The following is a 27,315-nucleotide window of genomic DNA, read 5'->3' as shown; positions in this document are numbered from 1 at the left end:
ACGTGCAAAGTTGTAATTGTGCTTTCGCTTTTTATATGTTTTCGACCAGAATTAAGGTCTGGAATCATTTGAACTCTCTGAGGAAACAACTGCTACCTTTCATTCATATTAACAAAGGGACACAAATAAAGAGTACTTGAAAGTTACATCTTTTTTGTCGCCATACTACTGTTGCATCCTGAGCACTTGACTTTTACAGCTGTGGAGAACACACATAAAGTTTTAACGATACAGTGTTACCTTGCAGTCCATTAATGAATCCTTTAGAGTACCCTGGTGTCAGAAATTTACTCAAACTGCATCTCTTGGACTATGGTGGATTAATTTGGAGACATAGTTGTTTCCAAATTGGTTAAGCATGTTGCAACAAGGCCGATTGAGCTCTTTGGATGCATTTAAATAACCAAACTTCTTTATTTTTAAGATTAGTTTGGAAGACATCCAAGTTAATGTGACTGTTGGGAAATCAACTGCAAGATAATATTCCCATGAAGTTCTGTTGTTTTTTTGTTTTTGTTTTTTTGGCACCACTGCACCAAAGCATACTGTTGGACAAGAATCAATGCCGAGGTTACAAGACCTTTAAGATGATCATGGCAAATAAAAACATACAATCTGGCTTGATAAATTATGCTCAACCTTCTGGCATCTTTCTGTTTGGCTTACTCCTGTGGTTTGAAATTAGGCTAGGTTGAGAGGTTGCACACCTGCCACACTTGCAATATTTAATGAAAGAGCAGTATCAAAACTCGGCCTTTACAAAGATCAAGAAGTGAACGTCATTATACATGGAGACATTTCTAATATTTCAGTTACTTAATTTAACTGTTCACTAAATATCTGTTTTTTTTTTTAATTCATTGTACTACACTTGTCCCACTTTGGTCCACTTCATTTCCCAGGTCCTCTTTTGAAATTAAATCTTGCAGGTGATCCCACGCACGTTCAATTTAAAGGAAGCCTTCCTTCATTAATAATGAAATAAAATTTCCATCTATGCCTTTTCCTCCCTATTTACTTCCCCCTGGAATGGACCTCGTAAAGCTGAAACACAAAACTGTTCTCAGCATTCCTCTTTCCCTCAATGAAACCTTCCACTTTTGAGCCGTGCAGCAATTAAAAGGAGTACATGAAGGAAAAAGAAGAGAAGAAGAAAGATGCACTACAGTACAAACCTGCAATTGTAATTTAAGAATGTGTCCAAATGTCAGCAACTCCTTGAGGTGGGAAGTATTGCATATACTGCAGATGCAGGTACTTATTTTTGTATCTTTCATGTGTGGGAGGGAGAGACCTTTCACATATCCCAATACTCCAGCCACTGCGTATTAGCTGTTACTTTGGCACGAGCTAACGTGCGGATTTGACTTCAAATCTTACACTTCTCGCTTCTCTTCCACACTTACGTGCCTTTTCTGCTTCGGTTTTCCCCTCATCTTCCTCTCCTTTTCTTCACCTCTATATTTAATCAAGTAGGCAGTGTAGAATAAGCGATTATTGTATGGAAATAGGCAGGCGAGAGTTTGGCTGTGTTTGCACCTTTAAGTGTTAATCGTCTCCTCTATATGACACCTCCGTCCATTTCAAGGTAGTTGGGAGACAGCAGAGGAGTTTGGATAGTGATGATGATGCATGCTTGCACTATTACCTAGTGCAGCACTATTACCTCTTAGCTGCTCTTTCTTCATGTTTACATCATCCTTGCTTTAATGTCAATCTTTCTGAATGGGTGCAATGTGTCGACTCAGCGGGTGCCGAGTGGCGATGGGTCTGCCAAAGCAAGAGGCAGAAATCTTGTCTTTACCTCACAATCATGGCAACAAATTGGCAAACGTTCTGATGAAGTCGCTTAAATCGCATTGATTTGTCAACGCTGCAGTAGTTAAGATACAGTTGTTTTATCTATGTGCTTTCTGTTGTTTTCAGTATAAGCTAATACAATATTAAAGTATCTGAATGGAGATAGGGAGACAAAAAATGCAGCAAAAGTACTACGATTTTATAAAAACATTAAATTACACACTTTTACTGTTAACACCGCAGTTGTGTTTATTCCGAGTGTTACAACAAAGTTTGCTGATGTGCTCTGTGCCTGTAGTAAACAAAGTTAATATTTACAGTGTGCAAAGCAGTCATAATGTGCCGTAAGTCAGATTGATGCTATCATATAAAGAGGCTAACCCATTTTTTAATATATATACAAAATCAAATCAGCTGCTAAGAAAGTCCCTCTGTCGCGCCCCTGGCTGCAGATTTATGCTGGCTGCTATGTGATCTTGTCACAGTGCTGTGCGCTTTCTTCACTCAGTGTGCGATATGATGTTTGGAAGAGGAGTCTTTCTCTTTCTTGAGGTTCTGTTCTGTTTTCATGCTACACTGGGTTCTGCTCAGCTTTCCGGAATCTTAAGAACAGTGATGTGCATGTCTGGATTCAAACACCTAAACCGAGTAGCAGGGACACCTACCAAGTTTTTCTCTTTATATATATACACGTGTGTGTGTGTGTGTGTGTGTGGTGTGTGTGTGTGTGTGTGTGTGTGTGTGTGTGTGTGTGTGTGTGTGTGTGTGTGTGTGTGTAATATATATAATATTGATATAGCACAGCCAATAGTGTTTGCACTGTGTGAGCTTTTACAAATGCAATCTATGCGTGTGGATATGTTTAAGATTAATAGTAGTTGTTTCTCTCCCCTATATTTGCATGTGGGTATGCTTTAAGGTATCTTTTTAAAATGCAAATGCGTTTCAAGTCATCCTTTATTGTGTGCTGTACTGCATGTACATTCTAACAGCTCATGAATATCTTGCAGTAAATATGGGAAAGACTCATCGTCTGTGCACTCTTGATGGCTATAGAAGAGAACAAAAGTTGTGTGGAGTTTTAAGTGGACACAGGCTACACATTTCAGAACATGACAGCATTGAACTTGTTTTTTTTTTTTTTTAATTCATTAGATAAGTGAAAAGCAAAAAGCCAGTGATGGAACACCAGTAACAGCTATGATTTATGTTCTGCGCTGGAAAGAGAAAAGTGGAATTTATGGCTCTCTCATCTGGTCTAATCTTCACTATATTCTGCAAAGCCGAGGCGATGCAGTAAGCTTAGAGGCTGAAAATTGTCCTCTGCTCGTTTTCTCTAGTTAGCTTTTCTTTTTTTTCTTTCTCTTCCTCTCAATTACTAGCCAACTCTATCACATTTCGTCCTTGTAGTTTGTTCTCTTGTAAGTGTACATACACTCCAGCACCCGAACATACAGACTGAGGTGGACACCCTGAAGGATCCTACTCCTGTAATTACACACATGCAAGTTCGCTTTGCTCTCTCTCTCTCTCACACACACGCACACACACACACACACACACACACACACACAGAGTGCAAGCTGCTGAGCCCCTCAGCGACACCTTCATTCTCGCACCAATTTTCTCACACTTTTTCATTCTCTGCGTCTTCGCCTCATTCTTTCTCTCACCGCCTCGCTCAGCACCTCCGCCCTCATGCGCCTCCACACATAGATCTTTTTCTTTGTATAGTCGACGCTATAGGCCAGCGGAGTTGTTGATTGCAACGTGCTGCACGTCTAATTATGTAACCATCGCAATGGGTTGTGTTGTTTGTGTGAGTGAGTGTGTTTGTTCTGCAGCCTATTTGTTACTCACCCCGCCACTATCCTCCATTAGCGGTGTCTCTTCCAGTGCAGCAGGGATCAAGCTACGGCGAGAAAGTCCACCTTTGTTCAGACTTCAGCTGTCATGTCGCATGCATTCCATTTGAAAGCAGAACATTGAATTAATCCACTACAAGACAAATATTGTACTCAAGTAAGAGTTATGTTACTTTGGAATAATATGATTTGAGTAACAGGAAAATGTAGTCATCCAAATAATTACTTGAGTAAAATAATTGAGTAAGAGTAAGTAAAGTGTAATTTGTGAGTAACTTCTGTATTTTGTTTGTTAAATCAGAGCATCAAAATAAAATAAAATAAAATAAAATAAAATGATGGCTCAGCTGGTAAGGCGTTGGGTTCACAGTTCTGAGGACCCGGGTTCCATCCCGACCCGCCTGTGTGGCGTTTGCATGTTCTCCCCGTGCCTGCGCGGGTTTTCTCCGGGCACTCCAGTTTCCTCCCACATTCCAAAAACATGCAACATTAATCGGACACTAAATTGCCCCTAGGTGTGATTGTGAGTGCGGCTGTTTGTCTCAATGTGCCCTACGATTGGCTGGCAACCAGTTCAGAATGTACCCTGCCTCCTGCCCATTGACAGTTGGGATAGGCTCCGGCATTCCCCGCAACCCTCGTGAGTATAAGCGGCAAAGAAAATGGATGGATGGATGAAAATAAAATTCAATTAAATTTTGAAATCGACACACACATGCCACCAATTCACTTTTTAACTGTCCAAAAACAACAATACATGCATTGGGCGCTGCATAAAAACATCATCATGAAAAACTTTTTGCTGTATGCGTGTGCAACATCATAGCTATATTTGCCACATCTGCTGCTGAAACAACAGCAAAAACATTTGCAACTCACCACAACGTGTTTTCTGAAGTTAGAAGTGGGCTGAAATATTCAAATTTCGCCAGTCACATTTTAAGAGCTATGTAACAAAGCTGTTGTTTTTCGTATTGTGTAAAGTAAATAAAGTCATTTTGATTGGTTCACAAAGGCTTCGTGCGGGTTCATGTGACTGCCTCATGTTTGATTGGTGAAGTGGAGTCAAATGACATGAGTGATCCCTTTCAAATCGCGCAACAGGCACCCTATGGGCAAAACAAAGATGGGATATAAAAATAGATGGACACAAGCAGGAATGGGTAAATAAAAGGAGCAAACGGTATGTTGATCATTGCAACGGAGTAAAAGTATTGATCCTTCTTCACATAAATACCCAAATAAAAGTAAAAAGGACACTGCATTTAAAGTACTCTTGCAAAAATGTTTTTTTCCAAAATGTTGCTTGAGTAAATGTAATGGAGTAAATGTAGCATGTTACTACTCAACTTTAGTCAACAGATAATATAGATAAACTATCCGTCCATCCATTCATTTTCAGTACCGCTTATCTACACTAGGATTGTGAGCGTGCCGGATCCTATCCCAGCTATGTTCGGGGGGGTACACCAAGAACTGGTTGCAAACCAATCTCAGTAATACTGTTAGTACTGCGATTATTATTGTCGTTTATTGTGAAGTACAAAATAAAGAGTAAGTTCCAAATGGTCAGGAGATTAGACATTTTTCATCTTTCAGACACTGTGAGCATGTTGACAATTTCTCTGTAAATCGCTCTCCCACAGAACTTTCAGCTGTCAATCAAATACGTATCTAATAATGGAGTGCAGATTCCAAAGCAAACATGGCAAAGCAGCATTTAGCTATTAAAAAAATTGAGTTGCCAAAAGAGATAACGTCAACCCCAAGTGTGAGTGTTTTCAAATCCAGATTAAAAACTTTCTCATGCGTTTTTGTCATGTACATCCACTTTTCAATTATCCTTCTTGCAATAAAAGCAGTTTTAATTGTACTTTTTCAAATGTTTTTATTTATGTATTTGAATACTTTTAATCCTGTAAATCGCATTGAGTTAACTTGCGTATGAAATGCGTGATACAAATAAATTTGCTTTGCTTTTGCTTTGCATCTCTCGCGGCACAATCTCTCGTTGCTTATCTCGCATGGGCTGCAGAGAAAATCCCAGCTGCTGCGCCCCTGGCACAATTTTCCCTCCTTTGTCTCTGTTGAAATTTTGTGGTGCTTTGGCCACCAAAGTGTGTACCATAAACATCCACTGCAGCAGACCTTGCTACCCTGGATGATTTTTTTTCCCCTCCTCCTCCTTTCCCTGCAGCGTGCTGTGTGCCTGGTAACTGTATGGCTGACAACCGTAATGCCATTGCAGCAGAACTCCAGTGGGTACTCTAGCAGTAGTCAGGCCGGCAAGGATCTCAGTGGGGGGAATTCCCTCCACTCCGCCGCTGCTTCGTGGGGCTAGAGAGCAGAGACACGATGGTCCAGATAACACAAAACACATTACACTTAAGGAAAGGTGTATCCTGTTCCCTGGTGACGTCAGCGCTACCCTGTTTTAGCCCCGCCCAACATATCTGAACAAATACAGTTATGAGCTATATCTCAACAATTCAATACTATGTTCTCCTCAGTCTTTGCACAGGTTTTCAACTCTTATCTTCAAACTTGTTTTTTGGGATTTAGAAATAAAACATATGCATGAGTTGGGTTCATCTTTAAACAAAAGCTCTATTCTCTAAGTTTTGTATAATTTCATAAGTTGTATATCAGATCCATAAGTGTCTTAAATATTGATGGATTGTCTTGTGTCTATCGATCCATCGATCCATTTTCTTCCAATTATCCCAAGTTACAGGGGCAGCATCTTAAGCAGCAAAGCCCAGATTTCCCTCTCTCCAGCTATTTTGTCCACCTCTTCTGGGGGGATCCCAAGGCGTTCCCAGAGACAAAGTCCCTCTGGCATTTGCTGGGTCATCGCCGTGGTCTACTCATGGTGGGATGTGTCTGGATAACCTCACCAGGGAGGCATCCAGCAAGCATCCTAACCAGATGCCCAAGCCAAATCATCTGACTCATCTCAATGTAGAGGAGCAGCAGCTCGACTCTGATCCCCTCCCGGATAACCAAGCTTCTCACCCTATATCTCAGGGAGAGCCTTGACACCCCGCGTAAGAAACGCAATTCTGTGTCCACAATCCTGTTCTTTCGGTCACGATCCACAGCTCATGACTCCAGATGAGGGTAGGAATGTAGATTGACTGGTAAATTGAGAGCTTTGCCTTTCGATTTAAGTCTCTCTCTACCACAACGGACCGATACAAAGTTCGCATCACTGCAGACAAAGCAAAAATCCGCCTGTCGATCTCCCGCTCCATTCTTCCTTCACTTGAGAACAAGACCCCAAGATAGTTGAACTCCTCCACTTGGGGCAGGAGAAAGTTTTAGTCCATATTGAAGAGCAAGGTATAGGCTAGTGGATGAAGCTTTAGTTTTTTTAATGGTACAACTGACTGTTGTTTTCTATCCACATACTGTACCACGTGACAATATTCTCTACCCTCTATTTCAATGAAAGCCAGTTCTCTTTGAAAAGATGAAGGAAACATGGAAGGCACTGTTTTATGCATCAGCTTCATGTAAAAAAAAAGAATACACGATACACGCACTCATTCACTCTATTCAACAGCAAATTTCTACAGAGAATGAGGAAGAAGGAGAAAGAACAATCAGATATAGACCGCAAATAGAAAGAACAGATAGAGCAGCACATTTGCATTTTAACCTCTCATTCAAAACTGCTCCAGAGCATCCCACTACTCAATGTGCCAAGGCAGCTTGGCAATGAAACAAGGAGGAAGCAGAAGGAGATAAAAAAAAAAGAGGTGGGCCAGTGTGAAATGGATCAAACAATAGATGAGAAAAAAATCATTGCTGTTCTCAACCAACTGCAGGCAAATTAAAAAGAAGTGGAGGTGACGCGGGTGAAGCGAGGTGGTGATAAATTATAGCTTTTGAAATGACTGTGTTTCATAACTCTTTTGACAGCATGTCTTCCACATAGCAGACCATAATTGAGAGGGTAGACATTTTAGAATCAAGAGTCCAAACAAGGGAACAATACCCTTTGGTCACTAAAGCTGCATCAATAGCAAATCCAGCCTTAAGTAAGGGAATTAAGATCATATGTGTGAGCAATGTTTCGTTTGTTTGTCTGTTTGTTTTTGTGATTCTAGGTTTTTCGCAATATGGAACTCCCTTCTCTCATGTGGCTAAATACTATAAACACTTTAAATGCATTAGAAGTGCAAACTACAACAACAATACCAAACATTTTGCTTATATAATACCGCTCTGACAGTGTCAATCAAAAGTTCGCTTTTATATCTTTCTAATAACAGACTTCTTGGTACAGTATTGCTTTTAGGGGATCATATTACATTGTACATGTATACCTAATGTTATGAGCAGTTGCCCCAGAGAAGTTTTAAGATCAAGATGAGTAACATGACCACACACAATAAATACATGTTTGATGTGAAAAAATATATCCTCTTGAAGTCTCTGGTGGTTGGAATAAATCCCACCGGGTCGCCTTTTAACGATACGTGTAAAATGGCCATGTCAGCGTGAAGTCTTTGTCCTCATGCTAGTTGACTATTCTATCTATAAAAATAAAAAGACCTCACTCTTACGCCATTTCTATGTGACATGCGTACACTCACAGTCGACAATGAGGTGCTCCAAAGCTGGGAAGCCAGCGGACTGTCAGAAGGGAAGATGCATTTTCAGGATTTAGGCAAAGTAACTACCCTAGCTACTTCGCATCAAAATTGCAATAGATCGAGACTGATACAAACAAAGGCACTTAAGTTCGCTGAGAGAGAACTTTTCTGGACTCATCCACCGCTACGCACGATTTAGCGTCTTCAATTAACTGAACATTCTTCATCTTAGAATCTTTGAGGAAGCTGGTGTGCCGCTCTGAGGCAGATATGCTAGCAACTATGCCAGGTATTCATTCATTCATTTCTCATACCGGTTATCCTGGGTGGAGTCACGGGGGTGCTGAAGGCAATCGATGTTGACTCAGGGCAAGAGACAGGGGAAACTCTGAACTGGTCGCCAGTAAATCGCTGGGCACATATAAACCATTCACAATCATATACGCACCAAATGGAAATTTAGAGTTTTCAGTTCACCAACCATGCATGTATTTGGGGTGTGGGAGGAACCTAGAGTACCTAGAGAAAACGCACACAATCATGGGGAGAATGTGCAAACTTCACAAAGGTGAGGCTAGATTTGAACCCCAGTCCTCAGAACAGAGGCAGACATTCTCAGGTATTTTACCAATCAGTTAAAATTATTTTCTTGGGTTATCATTGTATATAACCAAAAAATAAGGGCTGCAGAGCGCTGGAGCCTTTTCCAGTTGACTTTGGGCAAAAGGCTGACTATATTCTGGACTGGTCGTCAGTCGCAGGGTACATATAGACACGGACAACCATAGACACTCACATTCACACTGTCATTGTGTTGGAACTCAACCAATGCTGCCCGCATGAAAGTCAGGCAAGCCTATCACTATATCATCAACTCCCACCTCTGGCATAACTGCGCCCCCCACCTCCTACCCCCTCCACACCACCACTATCTCGGGGGAGACGGGGGAAATTAAGACTGAGTCAGCCATGTTCTGGCTTTGGCCATAAAGTCGTTGGTCCCTGAACCCGATGGTGGACATCAACAGTGAGGGATGCTGTGTACCTGAGGAAGGAGTTCTATCAGGCCATTTCAGTGAATGGGTACTGGCTGGGTAAACAGAATGCAGCTTTGGTGATCGGTGAGGTAAAAACTCGGACATGGGATGAGTTCGATGAGACAATGAAGAAATACATCTGGACAGCTTAGAGGAAATTCAGGTTCACCATCCAGCATGTCAGGAGAGGGAAGCGGTGCATCATCAACAGTGTGTTTAGTGAGGGCACTGCTGACCTCGACTTTCGAAGTTGTTAGTCGGGGGAGAATATAACGGCATCCTCTATTCCACCGACACGCATTCCCACGAGGAGGCAAAGTCTTTGAGACAGGCTCTCCAATATCTGAGGTTGAGGTCACCGAGGTGCTTATAAAGCTCCTTGGTGGCTAGGCCCAGGGTTGAATGAGATTCACCTGGAGTTCCTCAAGGCTCTGGATGTTGTAATGTTGTTGAAAACTCCTCTGCACCATCACATGGATATTGGGGACAGTGCCTCTGGATTGGGGAACTGGCGTGGTCGTCCCCATTTTTTTAAAAACAGGGACCAGATGGGGTGCTGAAGATCCTGTCCATAGTGGAGCTGGTGAAGTATCTTGGCGTCTTGTGCAAAAGTGAGGGAAAAATGAAATGAGATATCAACAAGTGAATCAGTGCAGCTTCTGCAGTGATGCAGACTCTGTGTCTGTCAGTTGTTGTGAATAAGGAGCTAAGTCAAAAGTCGAAGCTATCAATCTACCATCTGATTTACGTTCCTACCATCACCTTTGGTCTTGAGCTGTGGGTCATGACCAAAAGAACAAGATCCCAGATACAAACGGTCAAAAAGAGTTTCCTCCCTTAGACATAGATAGAAAAACTCGATCATCGGGGAAGGACTTGGAGTAAAGCTGCTGCTCCTCCACATTGAGAGGAGCCAGATAAGGTGGCTCGGTTATCTGATGAAGATGCCTCTATATACCACCTTGGTGAGGTGTTCCAGGTACATCACACTTGCAGGACGCCCCGAGGACAATCCAGGACACACTGGAGAGACTAGGTTTCCTTTCTGGGTAATGGCCCAGGATGCCCTCAGAAGAACTACAGGTAGTGCCTGCAAGAGGAAGGTCTAGACTTCCCTGCTAAAGCAACGGACCCCACAACCTAACCTTGACTAAGCGGGAGAAAATGGATGGATGGATGGATGGATGGATGGATGGATGGATGGATGGATGGATGAATTGATTTGGGTGTACAAGGACCAATGTTTCCTTTTTGTTCATGTGTAAAGTTGTCCATCATTCTCTCCTCCCAAGTGTTGTTACACTGCTTATAAAAGCAATGTTGATGAAGGAATAAGCAATGATTAGAGAGTTGGACAGAGAGACTTGCCTCCTTTTGTGATCTCACAGTGCTTCCTTTTCATCTAGCTTTGTGGAGACACGCTGATGTGGGACGGCTGGAGCACAGAGCGAGCAGCAGCATATACAAAAAGGCCGACACTGACGATGGCTGCATTTTTCATTCACATGGTTCCTCCGAGCAGATTCTCAGGGTTAGAACAGGAGGAAAGTCTCCTAATGAATATGCAATTCTTTAGGAAGATATCTGTTTTGGATTTGTGTGGTAATTGAACACACTGGGAGAACTCAGTAGAATGGCACCTGACTGAAGATATTGAAGTGTGTGGATGCTTGAAGCACAACTCAACGTTAAATATGATTGCATCTCCCATGTGAAATGCAAAGCTTCATCAGTTCCAAAAATGATACTTCACTTCATTAGCTATGTGAGCTAAAGAGATCCAATTTTAAAGCAGTATAGCATTTATAAAGGTGACTTGGGGTGAAGATCAGTTTCATCAGTTTTTTTCTTGTTTAAGATATTTTAGATTCAGAAAATCCTGCTTCATAAAGATAGGATGCTGGAAATCCCAGAAATAAACTGCAAAAATATTTTTGGGGGCAGTTTTAAAGCCTTCATTACCACATTTGCTAGCCGGTTGCCACATATCAGGCAGAGCAGACTTGGTGCAATAAATCTGTGTTTTGAATAAGACCAGAGACACAGGCTCTTAAATTCCGCTTTCTTTTTCTTGTAAGTTGTAGGGTCTTCTTTTTGTCTCACTAATACATGTGACTCGGAGGAGCGGTTTGACTCCGGCAGATGCACCTGATTTTCAAAATGAACTTCTTTTAGACTGTGATTGATCAATAAAATATGTTTTGGTTTTGCCTCTCTGTACAACCCGGTACCAAATGTCCCACAGACTGGTAATGGTTTGGGCCTACCGCTGTAATGCACACGATCATCATACCACAACCAGAGATGTTTTGTTGCAAACATTTCTTCCTGAGTCAATTCATAATTCATATAGGTTTGTTAAAGTATTTATCTAGAATGTCATGTTCACACATTTAAAATGTGGCATGCAACCACCACAACAATCCCAAAAAACAGGACACAACCATGTGGTTCTTGAAAGAAATTCTTTTCAACCTCTGTTTATCATGACATGAGACACCCACCTTTGCTTGGCTGTACAGTATCTTTTCAATTCATAGTGACATCTTACTTCATAGTCATTTGTCACAGTGACACTGATCTGTGCTGTATGTACTTTCTCATCACAAGAGAGTTTTGCTGTTTGGCCCAAATGGACAAAAAAGAAGGTAATTTCTGAAAGGTTCTGAAAGGAAACATTTGTGCAAATAAAATCTGATGCTATTATAGCGTACATTGGCGTTTGGATAAAACGTAATTTATTTAAGAAATAAGCATCTTGTCGAAGCAGCGACGCCTCCGTGATTTGACTCTTAATGTTAGAATTCAAGGTATTTTGTCTTGTCTTGGAATCACGTCACTTTTTATATGCATAAAACTTGGTCAACGCAATGACATACTTGTTATCAAACTCATAATCAAAAGGTTGAATCCTAGATTACAGAGGTCTCCTTATTAAACTCAAGGAGTGGTTTTAAAAAATATATATTTAATGACATCCACAAGGGATCTATTGGGGAACGCACAGAGTCTAACTTCTTCTTCTTTTCCTTTCGGCTTGTCCCGTTAGGGGTCACCACAGCGTGTCATCTTTTTCCATAAAGCCTATCTTGTGGATCTTCTTCTCTAACACCCACTGTCCTCATGTCCTCCCTCACAACATCCATCAACCTTTTCTTTGGTCTTCCTCTCGCTCTTTTGCCTGGCACCCCCATCCTCAGCACCCTTCCACCAATATACTCACTCTGTTGCCTCTGAACATGTCCAAACCATCGAAGTCTGCTCTCTCTCACCTTGTCTCCAAAACATCCAATTTTGGCTGTCCCTTTAATGAGCTCATTTCTAATCCTATCCAACCTGTTCACTACAAGCGAGAACCTCAGCATCTTCATTTCTGCTACCTCAAGTTCTGCTTCCTGTTGTTTCTTGAGTGCCACCGTCTCTAATCCGTACATCATGTCCGGTCTCACCACTGTTTTATAAACTTTGCCCTTCATCCTAGTGGAGACTTTTCTGTCGCATAGAACACCAGACACCTTCCGCCAACTGTTCCACCCCGCTTGGACCCGTTTCTTCACTTCTTTACCACACTCCCCATTGCCCTCTATTGTTGACCCCAAGTATTTGAAGTCATCCACCCTTACCATCTCTTCTGCCTGGAGTTTCACTCTTCCCCCACCGCCACTGTCATTCATACTTATATATTCTCTTTTACTTCGGCTAATCTTCATTCGTCTCCTTTCCAGTGCGTGCCTCCGTCTTTCTAATTGTTCCTCCGCCTTCTCCCTGCTTTCACTGCATATCACAATATCATCTGGGAGCATCATAGTCCAAGGGGATTCCAATCTAACCTCATCTGTCAGCCTATCCATTACTACCGCAAACAGGAAGGGGCTCAGCGCGGATTCCTGATGCAGTCCCACCTCCACCTTAAATTCTTCTGACACACCAACGGCACATCTCACCACTGTTCTGCTGCCCTCATACATGTCCTGTACTATTCTAGCATATTTCTCCGCCACACCAGACTTGCGCATGCAGTACCACAGTTCCTCTCTTGGTACTCTGTCATAGGCTTTCTCTAGATCCACAGACACAATGTAGCTCCTTCTGACCTTCTCTGTACTTTTCCACGAGCATCCTCAAGGCAAATAATGCATCTGTGGTACTCTTTCTCGGCATGAAACCATCCTGTTGCTCGCAGGTACTTACTTCTGTCCTGAGTCTAGCCTCCACTACTCTTTCCCATAACTTCATTGTGTGGCTCATCAGCTTTATTCCTCTATAGTTTCCAAAGCTCTGAATCTAACTAGTGGAATAAGATAACACTAATACTGGTGAAATAAAGATAGGTGCACTAAAAGGGAAATAGAACACTGTGTTGCTGGAATACAGCTGAAAGTGTGACTGTTTAATGAGTTAGTCTTGACAAGAGAAAGAGACAGAGAGAGAGAGAGAGAGAGAGAGAGAGAGAGAGAGAGGGAGGGCAAAGTTGGGATTTTGTGTGAAGCTAGTAATTTCCTCAAAGTTATTAGGCACTAATGTACATCCTAGCAATGCTCATCATCTGGAGCAGGTTTTGTTGAAAAAGAAAAACATTCTGGAAAATAAAAACAAAATAAATGAGGCGTAAGAAGAAAAATGGAAGTTGTTTGTCAAGGCTCGGGAGAATATGACCGTCTCTCTCCCTGATTGTATCCAGGGTATGCTAGCAAGTTCAAAGAACTCACATTTGGCTGGGAGCATATCTGGTACCTCAGCACAAGCTGTTCAGGATGTATAACTGCGTTGATCTGTGGAGGCTAGGAAGCTGGACCTTCATCCCCCATGCTCGCGATTACTGAGCTGCATGCTTGAACAAAAGGAAGGGGACGGGGCAGTAGTCGTGCACAGCTGAGCCGTGCTGAGGTCAAAACAAGAGAGCTAGATACGGAACAAAGATAGAAGAGGCGGGAGTCAGAGGTTAAATACAGAGGAGAAAGAGTCACTCCTTTTGGTCGCTCTCTTCAAAAGAAGGAAATGAGTCTTGTCAAAGAAAGGAATCAAAATTAGACAGGAAACTGCTAATTAGGTTAATGTCCAGTAGGCGTCTTTTAGAGGTTGCCTCAAACAGTAGGGCCACTTGGACAAATGCAGTTGATAAAGTTGTGGGGGAGATTTTGGCAACTAAGTCAGAGTCACGACACTATTCATTCATCACTGTTGAAGACCGCGTTGACAGACCCAACTGAAAGTTTTCTTTACAGTGAAGCTCAAGTCATAGCTGACTGAGTCAGACAAGAGTCCACGTCACGGTAAGGGATGCAAAGATCTTTGGAGGGAAGTTAGTGTATGTATACATGGAGAGTATAATACGTAAAAATACTGTTCTCAAAAGAAATGTGTAGAAAAATAATCACAAAATTAAAATATTGGACTCTCATACAGAACCCAACAGGCTGGCTATATTGAGCGGAAAACTCTCACATCGAAAATATTGTCCTCAAACTCAGGGGCCGGGGGTCGAAACTGACCTGCCACATCATGTAACGTGGCCATTGATAGCAAATCATGTGGATCAACTTCCATTATGGTTGCAAAAATCTAAGACAAAATTTCAAATGTAACAATTGGAATGATGAGATATTGCAAGCATAATTTTATCAGTTCATTTGTCGGTTGAACAATAGTTGAACAAAACCCAAAAATAAGTCAGCATTGCATGTTTGCTTTTATTCTGAAATATTCAGGTTTATTTTCTCAAGAAAGCTTTTACCTATAGATATATAAGTATTTGTAATTAAATAATATAATAATATATACAAATATAATTTATATTAAACATTATATTTTAAAAAATGACCATGATTTTGTATGGAAAATTTGGTTAATACAGTAAAGTGACACATGGAGTCATCAAACTCCCTTGAACCTTCAGCTGAGGTGACTGAGGTTAAGAGGACAGACTCTAAAATAGCCACACTGACCCTATTTGATGTCCAGAAAAAGCAGTTCGTGTGCCTGCATTGCCTCAAGAATGGACTGATCCCCAGAGAAACACTAGTATGCCATCTATGTGAACCACTACATGTCATTCATCTTTTAAATGCTTTGAGTGGCTTCAGTGGTGCAAAACTTGTCACATTCACTTAGTTCATCTTCACCCTGAGCAGATCCCTCGCTATGAGGTGAGGAGATCCCATTTGACAGAACGCTTCTTGTGCATGGCGAAACAAATAACTTCTAGTTTCCCACTACTTGATTCCAGTTCCATTAGTCACATTAAGGCTCCTCTCCGTGGTCTGCAGAGGTGCTTCTGGTAGGAAGAGGGGTACCAGGAAGGGGGCTTTTCGGGGTGGCTCCCTCTTGGTACAGATGCTATAAGTACATCTGTGACATGATCTGTTGCTTAACTTTATTTTTAAGTCATGACACTGACTGCATTTGTTTTATCTTCCCACACATGGCGAATTGCGTCATATAATTATTGTTTATATTGTGTTTATATAAGGACGTTCCAGTGCATGCATGCTGACAGCTTGTACATGAACCAGTGGTTCGTTTGATAGATTTGAAACAGTGGCGTTCTTCCTGCAGTGGCACCTAAAGCACCAACTGTCCCCCTTCATATACTGTACATTGAATCACATTTAGTATTTTTGAGAATCACTTAATAGACAGTGTATGCCGTTTAAGAAGGGAGAGCAGCAGCAGTCAGCCGCAGCATGTAAAACAGAGCAAGTTGTGACAATAGTGGAGGAGGAATATTATGAAGGCAGCCCTCCTTACTTCCCCGGGAGACTTCCATGGAGTGCTTTCTCACTGTGATAATGAAATGACCTGCCCTGCACTGTCTCTGTCTCTCTCTCTCTCTCTCGTCTCTCTCTCTCTCTATCTCTCTCTCTCTCTCTCTCTCTCTCTCTCTCTCTCTCTCTCTCTCTCTCTCTCTGTCTGTCTCTCTCTCTCTCTCTCTTCTCTCTCTCTCTCTCTCTCTCTCTCTTTCTCTCACTCTCTCTTTGTGGCTTTCATGCTTTCTCTCTGACACTCTGTCTCTCACACATCTGCAAGACACTGGTGAAAATGAGAAAACCTCCTCTCCAGACTTCCATAAAGAATACTTTTCTATTCTTTTGGAGGGAAGGGATTGTGGAACCGTGCACTGGTGTCCCATGAAAGATCATTAAGGGTGCCAGAGGACGTGATCCAATTTCCCTTAGTTTGTCAAAGTTATATCTTTATTCATCTATCTACCAAAGACATATTGGAAGAACAAATCAGTACACAAGAAGGGACAATTAACCTGGTTATCCAACTCTTACCGTTCAAACAACAGAATATTTTGTTTTCAATTAAACTAATCAAGATTTCACACTGAGTAAGTACATTTTGAGTAATTTGAGACCAGTCACGAGATCATCATTATTTCTGTATTCATACTGTGTTTGTGTACCTTAATGAATTGTGAGTGTAAAATGGGTGCCCAGGCTCCATAAAAGTTGGCAAACACTGTCCTAGTGAATTGTGTGTGTGACTTGTACCCCCCCCCCCAAAAAAAAAGGAATCACACTTGAGAATAACAAAACAAGTTATCTTGTAGAAATCCAACAAAGTTTTCATTTCTTCTGGTGTTTTCACAAATACGCTGCGGTCAATACAGCAACAAAAGTAAGAACAATGACTAAAAATACTTGCTCCCCATTTCAACGCAGAACCCATAGTCTGTAAACCTACATTGTTTGGAGTTAATCATATGGGCTTTGTTGGCCCTACTAGACTGATTCAGAAGAATGACTCACCAGTTTGATACAGTGCAGACTGCATGCACACCATGTATTCCCTCAGCTTCTAGTTAGCAGGGAATCTGTGGCAGCGCCGAAGCAGAGCACTGTCATTGAGTTACATAATCAACAGAGGAACGAGGCGAGCGCATGTGCATACGTGCATTTGTGGAGCCGCAGTTCTTTTTGAGCTGTCGATCAAGCGCCGCTCCAAGGCCGCTCGAACACAAGGCTGCTGAGTTGGACTTTCAGCAACAATGACGCACCGCCTGCCTGCCTGTGGGCTTCCATGCGAACAGCATACGGGGCACATGCATGAATGAACAGGTCATACCAAGAGCATACAAGGGAAGATGAGAGAATGCACGTGAGGGATGCTTGACGAGTGATGAGCCAATTTTCTTCCACATATAGAAATATTTACATATTGAATGGTTCCACGAAAGCCTGGAGGCATGAGCCGGGTGCGATTTTCCACTCTTGGCTATGTGTATAAGCATGCATGTCATGTAAGCTTCTTTTGCACGTGTACATATGTTTGTGCATGTACGGTTTGTGCACATCTCTCATGTTTCCCACTCTCGCACGAGCTGTAGGAGTTCATGGTTACAGTTGGTTACGTTGCTCAATGGTGTCATCTGGCGTTGGCAATCACTACTGCAGTCCTTGTGTGGGAACGATTAGTGCTAGTCAGCATCCACTTTTAACAACACTTTTTGCATAAGTTATCCAGATGACTAGTGCTAATTCACCTTGGACTATGGGCTGGATGGTAAAATTGACTTTTAAGCATTTTCTGGTGCCAAGATAATGGTAGAAAGCCCATGAAACCTCACTCAGATTTTTAGTGGCAAAAGAAAAATAATAGCTTAGCCACCTCACATTGTTTTGAACTGTATGCACAACTTTATGAGCAGAGACTGTAGTGTTGCTACTCAAGTGAGAAGCAACGTTCAATAAATTGGATTCATGTTATACTTGGATTTCTAGATTCTGGGTTAAAATGAGTTTCATCTTTTGAGGACAAATCAAGAAAGCATTCAGTGCTGAGTTGTTGGTGTGTTGAGACCAGCGCTTGTGTTTAAAACCAGTGACGGCACAACACAATTAGGTCAGATTGAGGCCAGACCATTAGTATGGGTCATGGTAAAAGCACTCATATGTATGCAGGCTTATGGCCCCCCTGGGACCTCCATGCTGACCTTGTCCCATACTCTGATCTATGTCCTCATCTCTCCCCTTTGTCCTCTCTCCTTATTCACTCAATGTTTCCCCTCTATCACACTACCTTTGTTTACAATTAGTTTGCCCTGTGCCTCCCTCCCATCACTCCCCTTATCACCTTTGCCATCCAGCTCTTTTATAAATCTTTTAACTTGCTCACTGCATTCCCAGTTCTCGTTACGCCGTCCTGTTCTTTTTTCCATATCAACAACGAGTCTGATAAATAATGCATCAGAGCACATTAAAGACATTAATAGGGCTCTCTTGGCTGTCAAACAGAGGGAGGAGATGAGAGAGAAGGAGGAACGGGGAACTCTATTTTAAATAAACGTTGTGGTGAATGATGTGATTTCATATTAGCCTGAGAATGACGAAAGGAAGGGCTGGAGGTCCGAGCATTAATTGTGTTTGCGTGGTGACACTGTGTCCTCCTTGCCCCCGAGGCTTTTGCTTTGTTGTATCATCTGAACCATTCATTACGATGATGAGTGTATCAGCTAACTCAAAAGAAAGGATTTAATGACATTTAACAAAACACTGATGCTGCATCAAAACCTTGACCTTTCCAACCTAACGCTTCAACACCCCCTCCCAGCCCACTTCTCCCTTCCTGCATCCTCGGCTCTGCTCTCTTCTCACCCCACGTCTCCCCATTCCTCCTGGCAGAATAGCAATTGGCATTATTAAAAATTGATTGGAGGCGAGCGTTTAGCTGGGTGCTGAGGCGGAGGGAATGTCTGACAGGCAGGAGTAAAATGACGGGAGGACTGACACTGGAAAGGTCTCAATGGGGGACAAACTGTGTGTGTGTGTGTGTGTGTGTGTGTGTGTGTGTGTGTGTGGTGTGTGTGTGTGTGTGTGTGTGTGTGTGTGTGCGTGTGCGCGCGCCCATCAGTATAATTTGTAAACTGGCAAAAGACGTGTAGTGATGCCCCTCACTGTGTGTACAGTAGGTGCTTATTTTATGAATTTATAGCCTTTTACCTGAATAGCCAGTGAAACCCAAAATTATTATTCTGAAAGAGTCCGTTTGTATTTGTGGGATGGGTATCTTCCGCACGATAAAATGGATGCCAATTCTCGTGAAAAACATTCACCATTTTAAGTTTTTAATATTTGGAAAATTATTCAAATGCCTGATCTTATCAGACAATTGGTAGGAAAAAAAAATATTTGGCACTTTTCACGGATACAATACGTTTCTTTCTTACATAATCTAAAGGCCTTTATCCAGTACTATACATACAATTAATAATAACTGACTAATTTTGGACATCATCAACAGAACTGGATAAAACTCAGACGGTCTGAAACATTTAACATATAACAATGTCCAGAAATCTCAATCAATCATCACCAAAATGTATCTGGACATCTCTACTTGGGCTAACTCCAACCTTTGAAAATTTTAGAATTGTAATCCTCACCATTGCCGAGAAAGCGGAAATGGGGGGCTTATCTTCCTTCTCCCTCATTTTTGAGCACCGGGTCTCTTTTCTTTTAGAATAAAGATAAATCACATGTATATACTGTAGTGCCGTTTATGACACCCAAGGAAGCTTTACACCAATCAGAATTGAGTCCGGGAGCAAGCATTTTCCTAGTCACAGGGCTTCCGACAATCCCGAGGTCCTCGGTGACAGCAGTGGAGACGGCGAAGCAGCCTATCGCCCTCCACAAAGACGGTGATCTCCGCGGAAGGAAACTCTCCGATATCCGATCTCAAGAAGCCGTACAGATGTTTATGGCGCCGCCACAACTGATGCGAGAAAGGAGCCATCGCTGTAAGGAGGACGATGACTGCAGCAGAATGAATGGGAGAAAGTTAAGCAGGATCCAATGCAGCGTGGCAAGATGATCAGAATCAGAATCAGAATCAGCTGGCAAGCTGGCAGGAAAGGAGGAGTCTGGTCCCAGCCAGTGAGGATTTATGGCACTGAGACAGGTGTTAACTAACCTGGGTTCTACTTTTGATCACGGTACTACAATGGATGCTTGTCAACGTGAGCCATTTAATTCCAAACTCTGACCAAAAGGCTTCATCTTCGTTGAAAGGATCACTGCATATTACACTCCTCTTGCTTTGGTCCATCCCAACTTTGTTTTTTATTTTAAATAAAAAACACCAGAAAACACTACTAAAAAAAACTGAGCCTGTTTCTTTTCTTCAGCCGTGATTTTAAGTCCAGAACTAGAAAATAAGTGCCACTGTTTGCAACTTTAGACGGCTTCCTTAATTCAAAATGTGACCTGGATAGTTTTTTTTATGTTGATATTGTTGCTCCTGTGAGGGGGGAAATGGTACAAACTTCAAAAAATAAAGATTACCCACCTTCATTTGCCTGAATTTTGTGGTTAAGCCTCATGCATTATTCACGGGGAAATTACAAACAATCTCGTAAAAAAAATCCCTTGCAAAACTAGGATCTACATCACAGTCTAATAGGTTATTTCTTGCCCTACTTCTCTGCAAAAAAATTAGTGAGGATATTTATGTGAGATCCTGTACAAAACAAACTGACATTGATAAAACTTAGTGATAACCTCCACGGGAGAGGTGATTAATGGAATCAAAACTCAGTATTCTTCAAATAGTGTCATTTTTTTACCCTATGTTTTTATGTCGGACCTGTATTGGATCTCATCGGACTGTGCAGGTGCTGTTTTTGTAGAGTTGTGGTCAGTGAGGGTACAAAGTCCACATTGGCATGATGATCTTACCTATAGTTACCTCTCAACCAGCCTCTTTGCCTCCCTGTTGCACTCTCGTCATTCCTCTCCTCAGTCCTCTTTCCAGCCCTCCCCTGCCTTTCATCTCAGATCAGATCATATTTGGAGCCCATAACCCAACCAGCTAGTCCCCCAACGCAATGTCTACAAGTGCTGCAGCTTTGGATATTTTTAACACACTTTACCAACAATTTGTATGAGTGATTCTTAAAAAAATAAATAAATCTAGGCGAGATGGGGGAAAGTATTTACCCATACATATGTTCATACTGTTAACTGTTTTATTTTCTCTGCATTTTTAGTCTTTGTCTGTTTTTTGCACAGATGAACAGACCAATCCAGGTGAAGCCAGCAGACAGCGAGAGTCGAGGAGGTATGGTGTATTTTGCTTTCCCATGCCTTTTTTTTTTTGCTACTTTTTGCCTTTATTCTGACCCCCACCCCCACCCCAACATGCTGCCTGTGCATATCAACCTCACCATTATTTATCCCATTACACAATGGCCTGTACCTCAACGCAGGCTGACAGTGCAGTGTGGCCAGAGCCTCCAGAATTCAGAACACATTATGTAAACAGAGCTTGTCCACCGTTGGCCAGCATGGCCTTCAGCTCCTCTGTCTGAGTTTTATCATATGTACAAGCACATGCATACAGTTCATAAATGGACACACACACACATCTTGTTAAGCTTGGATGAGGGGCGACGGGTAATTTTTTTGTCCTTTAATGGCGCTGTCTCCAAATGTCATTAAAAATATTGAATTTTTGCATCAAGACAATGAACTGTTGATTTGGTATTTGGTGACATTTTCTACATCTGGAAATGGGGAGCGACTTGCGCTTGATATCAAACAGGAGCAGATAGCTTTCAAACTTTGCTGTTGTTCCAGATAAATGATGTAATGTAAAACAAAACAAGGAGGCAAATTTGAAGAATAACAACATGTGATGGATTGGAACAACAATGTTGGACGTAGTTTGCTATTGTTGCGAAGTCAAAGACTGATGGAGCAGAAGAGACATTGCTACACCTGTGTTTTAAGTCTTCCCCAGCTGCTCATCTTCAGCACCCCCCCCCTCCCGAGTCCTCTTAATCAAATTCCCTTATTTAATTCTCGTTTCTTACTCTATTCCACAGCTTTCATCTCAGAGAGCATTGTAGTTGTACATATTCACAACCAAGATTCGTCAAATAGCAACAAGAAATGAGGTGTCAAATAAAAAAAAGCGAGTTTGTATTGATAATGAGCAGAAATATAGATGCATGCAGGTATAAAGCAAGGAATGGAAAGAAGGCATTTGAGGATGTGAAATTGTAGCTTGTGTTATGTAGATTAAACACTTTTGTGGCTGTTTGGTGATATTGGCCATGCTCCTGCTAGGTGTAACAAAAAAGGAAATAAATGAGAGTTTTTGTCATACCTTACTGCGTGGGTGTGCTCCAAAGAGAGAGAGAGAGAGAGAGGGGGCTTTGCATCGGGACTCTTAAGTCTTCCTGCTGTATATTGATTTGCTCTCCAGCCGAATATGTGTGCGTAAATGTGTGTGAGCGTGTGTTAACAGCCCTTTCGCAAAGAAAGATGTAATGTTTATTGGTGCCTTCCCTGGGGAACTGACGGCTTTGGCCATCGGTGGATATGCGTGGGCGTGGGGGGGGGGGTGCAATTTCAGGATGCGTGTGCATAGGACGTGCGTCTTGCACCTCGGATGCACACCCACTCTTGTAAACACCCCCCGTCCCCACAACCTCCCCCCGGTGCAAGGCCAGAGCTCAGATTAGTCTTGTTGACTCGGCAAGGACACCCTGTCAGGCACAGGCTGTGGGGAACGGACCGTGAGCACGTCGACTCGGGCGCACACACACCTACATGCGTGTTCATTTGCAGGGCATACTTGGAGGCGATTGCGGCAAGGCTCATTAATTTCCCAACGTATACATCAATTTCCACAAAGCTCAGATTCGAGAATGTCACGTTAGAACAGACTGGCTGACACACAACCCATCTGCTCTTGTTGTGTACTAACATACTTTGGTCGTCTGCCTCAGACACTCATTCATTGACTCAATCACATCGGTTGTGTGCTCCCTGCCAAAGACAAAACACACAGTGCTCACATTTTATTTGTCTAACAACAAATCAAACAAGTTTTAAATATGAGATGTCTTTAGTCGACTGACACTTTCTGCTAAATGATGTCAAATGGGTATTTTATACCAATTATAGAAGAAGAATTGAGTTGGTATGTGGAACAAAGTCTCTTCCGTAGTGTATTATCAAATGAATGACCTCTCTTGTGAAGATGTTGGACCTTTTACAAAGATTTTGTATGGCACTAAGTGATGCCTTTGTTTCCCAGCGCAATTTGACCTCTCATTTATAGCAAACAGGGGCTGGCATCCTGTCTGTGCACATTTGACAACCATAATGTGTTGCTCAATATAAATTACTCCCCGGAAATGCAAATTTGGAATGTAACTTGAATCTCAATTAAATGTTAATCACGTCCTGACCTGTGGACAAACACATCTGGTCATTCTAATGCGTACGCGTGGAGCATTTGCACTCCTACAGCTGTTTGTTTTGTGTCAAAAGTATGCTGCCTACTTTCTATTTGGTACAACCTCGTCATTGATTTGGTTCCAGTACAATTTCTACATGCATTTCAGCAACAGTGACCCCATTGTTCAATAAACCTGACCAGATGGAATAATCTCTTTTTGACATTCTTGACACTTGGGAGCACAAAAACGTAATCTTCTACAAAGGAGGTTTGACAAATATGTGTCAGGAAGTAATGCCAAATACAAAGTAACATATTCAAATTAATAAGTAGACAATGGCTATATCACCAAAAATAATGCTGCCGCCCAAATTTGCATAGTTGAATGAATGAGATGTAAAATGATCACTCGGAAGAATGAATAAGTTGCGTGGTACTTCCCACATGAACCTGATGGTTTTGTGACTTCTATGGATGTGAGAGTACCCATACCAGGTATCTACATAGGGTCATGGTATCAGGTACTTGTGAAGTCTGTGAATGATACGTAAGGCCAAAAAGATCACACATTCAGTGACTCTGGCGGTTTGACACATCGGCAAATCATGTGCATCAAAAAGAACGAAAGAAAAGTATTTGTTTACAATTATATGTCATCGTGTCAATTTAAATTTTATGTATCAAAAGTGTATCTTGTATCAGTACTCAGGGTTGGTGAGGACTCAAGAGTGAATACTCGTTGTGGTATGGCTCTGAAAAAAACTAGTGTGGAACATCCCTAGTGACAAGCAATCAGTGAAAAGTACTGTGTTCATTTCCCCCACATTGCAATAGTGGGACTGGTAGGCCAACAGAGGGATTCTGATGAGCGAGACAGTTTGGGTCAGATACTTTATGACCCTTAAAAATAGAAACACAGAATATTTCCGCCCTACAATTACAAATGAAGTGCATCTAAATTATTGGAAAATATTCTTTATGGTCACATCATCACAGAATTGGAACAAAACATATTCTAGACAATACAGTAGGCTCTAATTTAGTTGTCTGTACATCTGCTGTGGAGCGCAAAAAAAAAAAAAAAAACAGGCGTATCTTGATTTTCATGCAAAAGCACAGCTTGCGACATGTTTTTCCCAATTTTCTGACAACTCGGGTGTACCTGGCATGAAGAGGGTCTATCCTTCAACTTGTACTCATCATAATCTGGTGGGAGAAAGTTGGTCAACTGGCACGTGCTGGAACCACGTCGAGATGCATCGCAGTATGTAGACAGCTGATCTCACCCGATTTTAATGAACTTGCTTGGTGAACAGGCTGTAAACACGCCCACAGTGGTGGAGCTCTCTGAAATCTATCATCACCAGCCTGACCGGCCTCTGACGCAAAGTTGCACCGCCCATCACCCCCTTCACAAAAACATGGCCCAGTGAGTCTAAAAGATTGATTATAAATGAACCCTTGTCCCTTTTAGAAGACAGAAAGCTCTTTGTGGGCATGCTCAACAAGCAACAGTCGGAAGATGACGTGCGGCGCCTTTTCGAGTCCTTCGGCGGCATCGAGGAGTGCACCATCCTGCGAGGTCCGGACGGCAACAGCAAAGGTGAGTTTCTAGCTATTTGTGACACTGGGTCAGCAGAGTTTTGTTACACGGTACTGCACAGAAATGATTTGGCCTTTGACAGTTGGTGACTTTGCCAAGTTCTCCTTAACCAGCCCACGTTGAGTCACATCAAAGCAAATCAAGTTATTTGTCAATGAGAGGTCACACAAGAACGTTGTAGTTTCCGAAAATTCCAGAAGCAGACGTCAATCGAAAGCTTTGTCCATGGTATAAAATGGGAACTCATTTTAAATGAACCCAATTAACCTTGTAAGTCAACCTACATGGGGAAAAAGACAAACTAAGTCAAGCTCATTATAAGCCATCAAGCCTCCTATCATGCCAGTGAATTGGCCTTTCATACTGTTGTCACACTGCTTGAAGTTATCATGGGGCTTAGCAGCCAACACTGCGGTCTTTCGATAACTAAGCCTGATGATTACAGTGGGCTTGATCGTTCTGATGCCTCCATGACGCTCCATTAACAAGAGTCCATCAGCCAGCGTACTTAGCTAAATGGGCTTTAGTTCAATAATTACTGGTAACTTGATCATTCAAATTCATCAACAGGCCTTGTCAATATTAAGCAATTTCCCATCACTGTGGCATTTTTAAGCCACATCTGAGGACCTCAAAGTTGTTAATGTCAACGTTTACCTCGCCTATTGAGTGCAATTCACCAGGTTGCCTCCTCTGCAAAGAGAGCTTTGCCCATCAGAAGCATGATTTGTAACTAGCGAGCTTCCCCAGTACCATTGCATGATTTTCGTCCTCAGCTCCTTCTATTTAACATGCTCATTGTCTTCTCTTTCTCTCTAGGCTGCGCATTTGTAAAATACTCGTCTCACGCCGAAGCTCAGGCGGCCATCAGTGCACTACACGGCAGCCAGACAATGCCTGTGAGTAGCTATGCGTGAGAGCTTTCAGATTTATGGGAGTGACAAGAGTCACTGCAGAGGTGAATCGCAACAAGCTTTAATTACCTCCTAAAAGTTATACTTTTTTAATCCCTCTGTGGAAGAGTGTCCCCTGCCTTTGACCCATGCCAACTAAATCAGGAGCAAAGTAAAGCTTTGAAGCGGGTTGCTTGGCAGAGCAAACTTAATTCTTATAGCTTCAACATAGACTCTCTTTTCCATTTACTCAATACTTCTCGGATGGTTCTGTACTGTTCCTCACAGGAGGAGTAAAATATACTGAATGCTTTGTGTACAACAGGGGACACAAGGTGATGTCATGCATCCATCTGTACACACTAACCTACTGTCTGGTATGTGTGAATGTGTGTGTGCGTGTGTGTGTGTTTGAACGCGCAGGGTGCCTCATCCAGTCTGGTGGTGAAGTTCGCAGACACCGATAAGGAGCGCACCATTCGCCGCATGCAGCAGATGGCTGGTCAGATGGGCATCTTCAACCCTATGGCCCTGCAGTTTGGCGCCTACGGAGCCTACGCTCAGGCAAGGCCCTCCAAAGCATATTTTGGAAACACATTATTTAGGGGCTGTTTACATGGCATCATTTTTGGCTGGAAAAAAAATACAGCCTAAATGATAAAATATTATTTTGGTTGCCAAAAGTCCTTGTTTGTGCTGCTGTGGTTAAAGGATCCCTGAGTTTACATTTACTGAGGACAAGGAATTGATGCCTAGATCTTTGCAGTGTAATCATAAACTTTATCACGCACCCATACAGACTGAATACTATATAAAACCCTTTGGCTTTTCACAAGAAAAATTTTCAAAGCCCAAGCACAGTTTTGTGCTCGCTCAAAGATATGTTGTAAAACTTCTAAGATGTTTATTTGTCTTGTAGTCTGATCCAGGGATAATGTATCCATGTCCTTTAAAAGTGCCGTTCATTTTAGAGTCATGTTATGAGGAATCTCTTCCTCCATCTAGGTGCAACAGCAGGCAGCATTGATGGCATCTGTCGGCCAGGGAGGCTACCTCAGTCCGATGGCTGCCTTTGCTGCGGCCCAGATGCAGCACATGGCCACAATCAATGGCCTCCCCGGAGCACCACTCACACCCACGTCAGGTAACAGCAGTATAAGCATCTATCATTTGTTCTATTCTTGCTAAAATATGTAACACGCTTTAAAAATTGGAATAGCTGCAGCGCAGAATGTAGTGAATAATATGCACAGAGTTCCAATATGACTTTGTAGCGTTGTGAGATGATTACGAGGCTTGATTACATTTAATCTGCATCCACTT

General features: G+C 42.2%; 1 protein-coding gene and 1 long non-coding RNA gene across 2 annotated transcripts in view; one reads left to right on the top strand and one right to left on the bottom strand.

Moving 5' to 3' along the window:
* The window catches only part of celf4 (CUGBP, Elav-like family member 4), a 106,079-nt gene that overhangs the window by 63,371 nt on the left and 15,393 nt on the right, over positions 1 to 27,315 (top strand). The window contains exons 4-8 of the mRNA XM_061832033.1: positions 21,318 to 21,366; positions 24,971 to 25,099; positions 25,919 to 25,998; positions 26,416 to 26,556; positions 26,998 to 27,136. Coding sequence (XP_061688017.1) covers positions 21,318 to 21,366; positions 24,971 to 25,099; positions 25,919 to 25,998; positions 26,416 to 26,556; positions 26,998 to 27,136 — 538 coding nt within the window. The remainder of the gene's footprint in view (positions 1 to 21,317; positions 21,367 to 24,970; positions 25,100 to 25,918; positions 25,999 to 26,415; positions 26,557 to 26,997; positions 27,137 to 27,315) is intronic.
* LOC133507214 (uncharacterized) lies at positions 1,679 to 17,087 on the bottom strand. The gene is made up of 3 exons (XR_009796771.1): positions 17,058 to 17,087; positions 3,661 to 3,748; positions 1,679 to 1,770 (listed from the first exon to the last, which is right to left on the bottom strand). It is a non-coding gene; the product is annotated as an uncharacterized LOC133507214 (long non-coding RNA).

The sequence above is a fragment of the Syngnathoides biaculeatus genome, chromosome 10, assembly GCF_019802595.1.
Source record: "Syngnathoides biaculeatus isolate LvHL_M chromosome 10, ASM1980259v1, whole genome shotgun sequence".
Classification (NCBI taxonomy): Eukaryota; Metazoa; Chordata; class Actinopteri; order Syngnathiformes; family Syngnathidae; genus Syngnathoides; species Syngnathoides biaculeatus.
The sequence above is the reverse complement of the archived record's forward strand: the minus strand, read 5'-3'. Positions and strand labels throughout refer to the sequence as shown.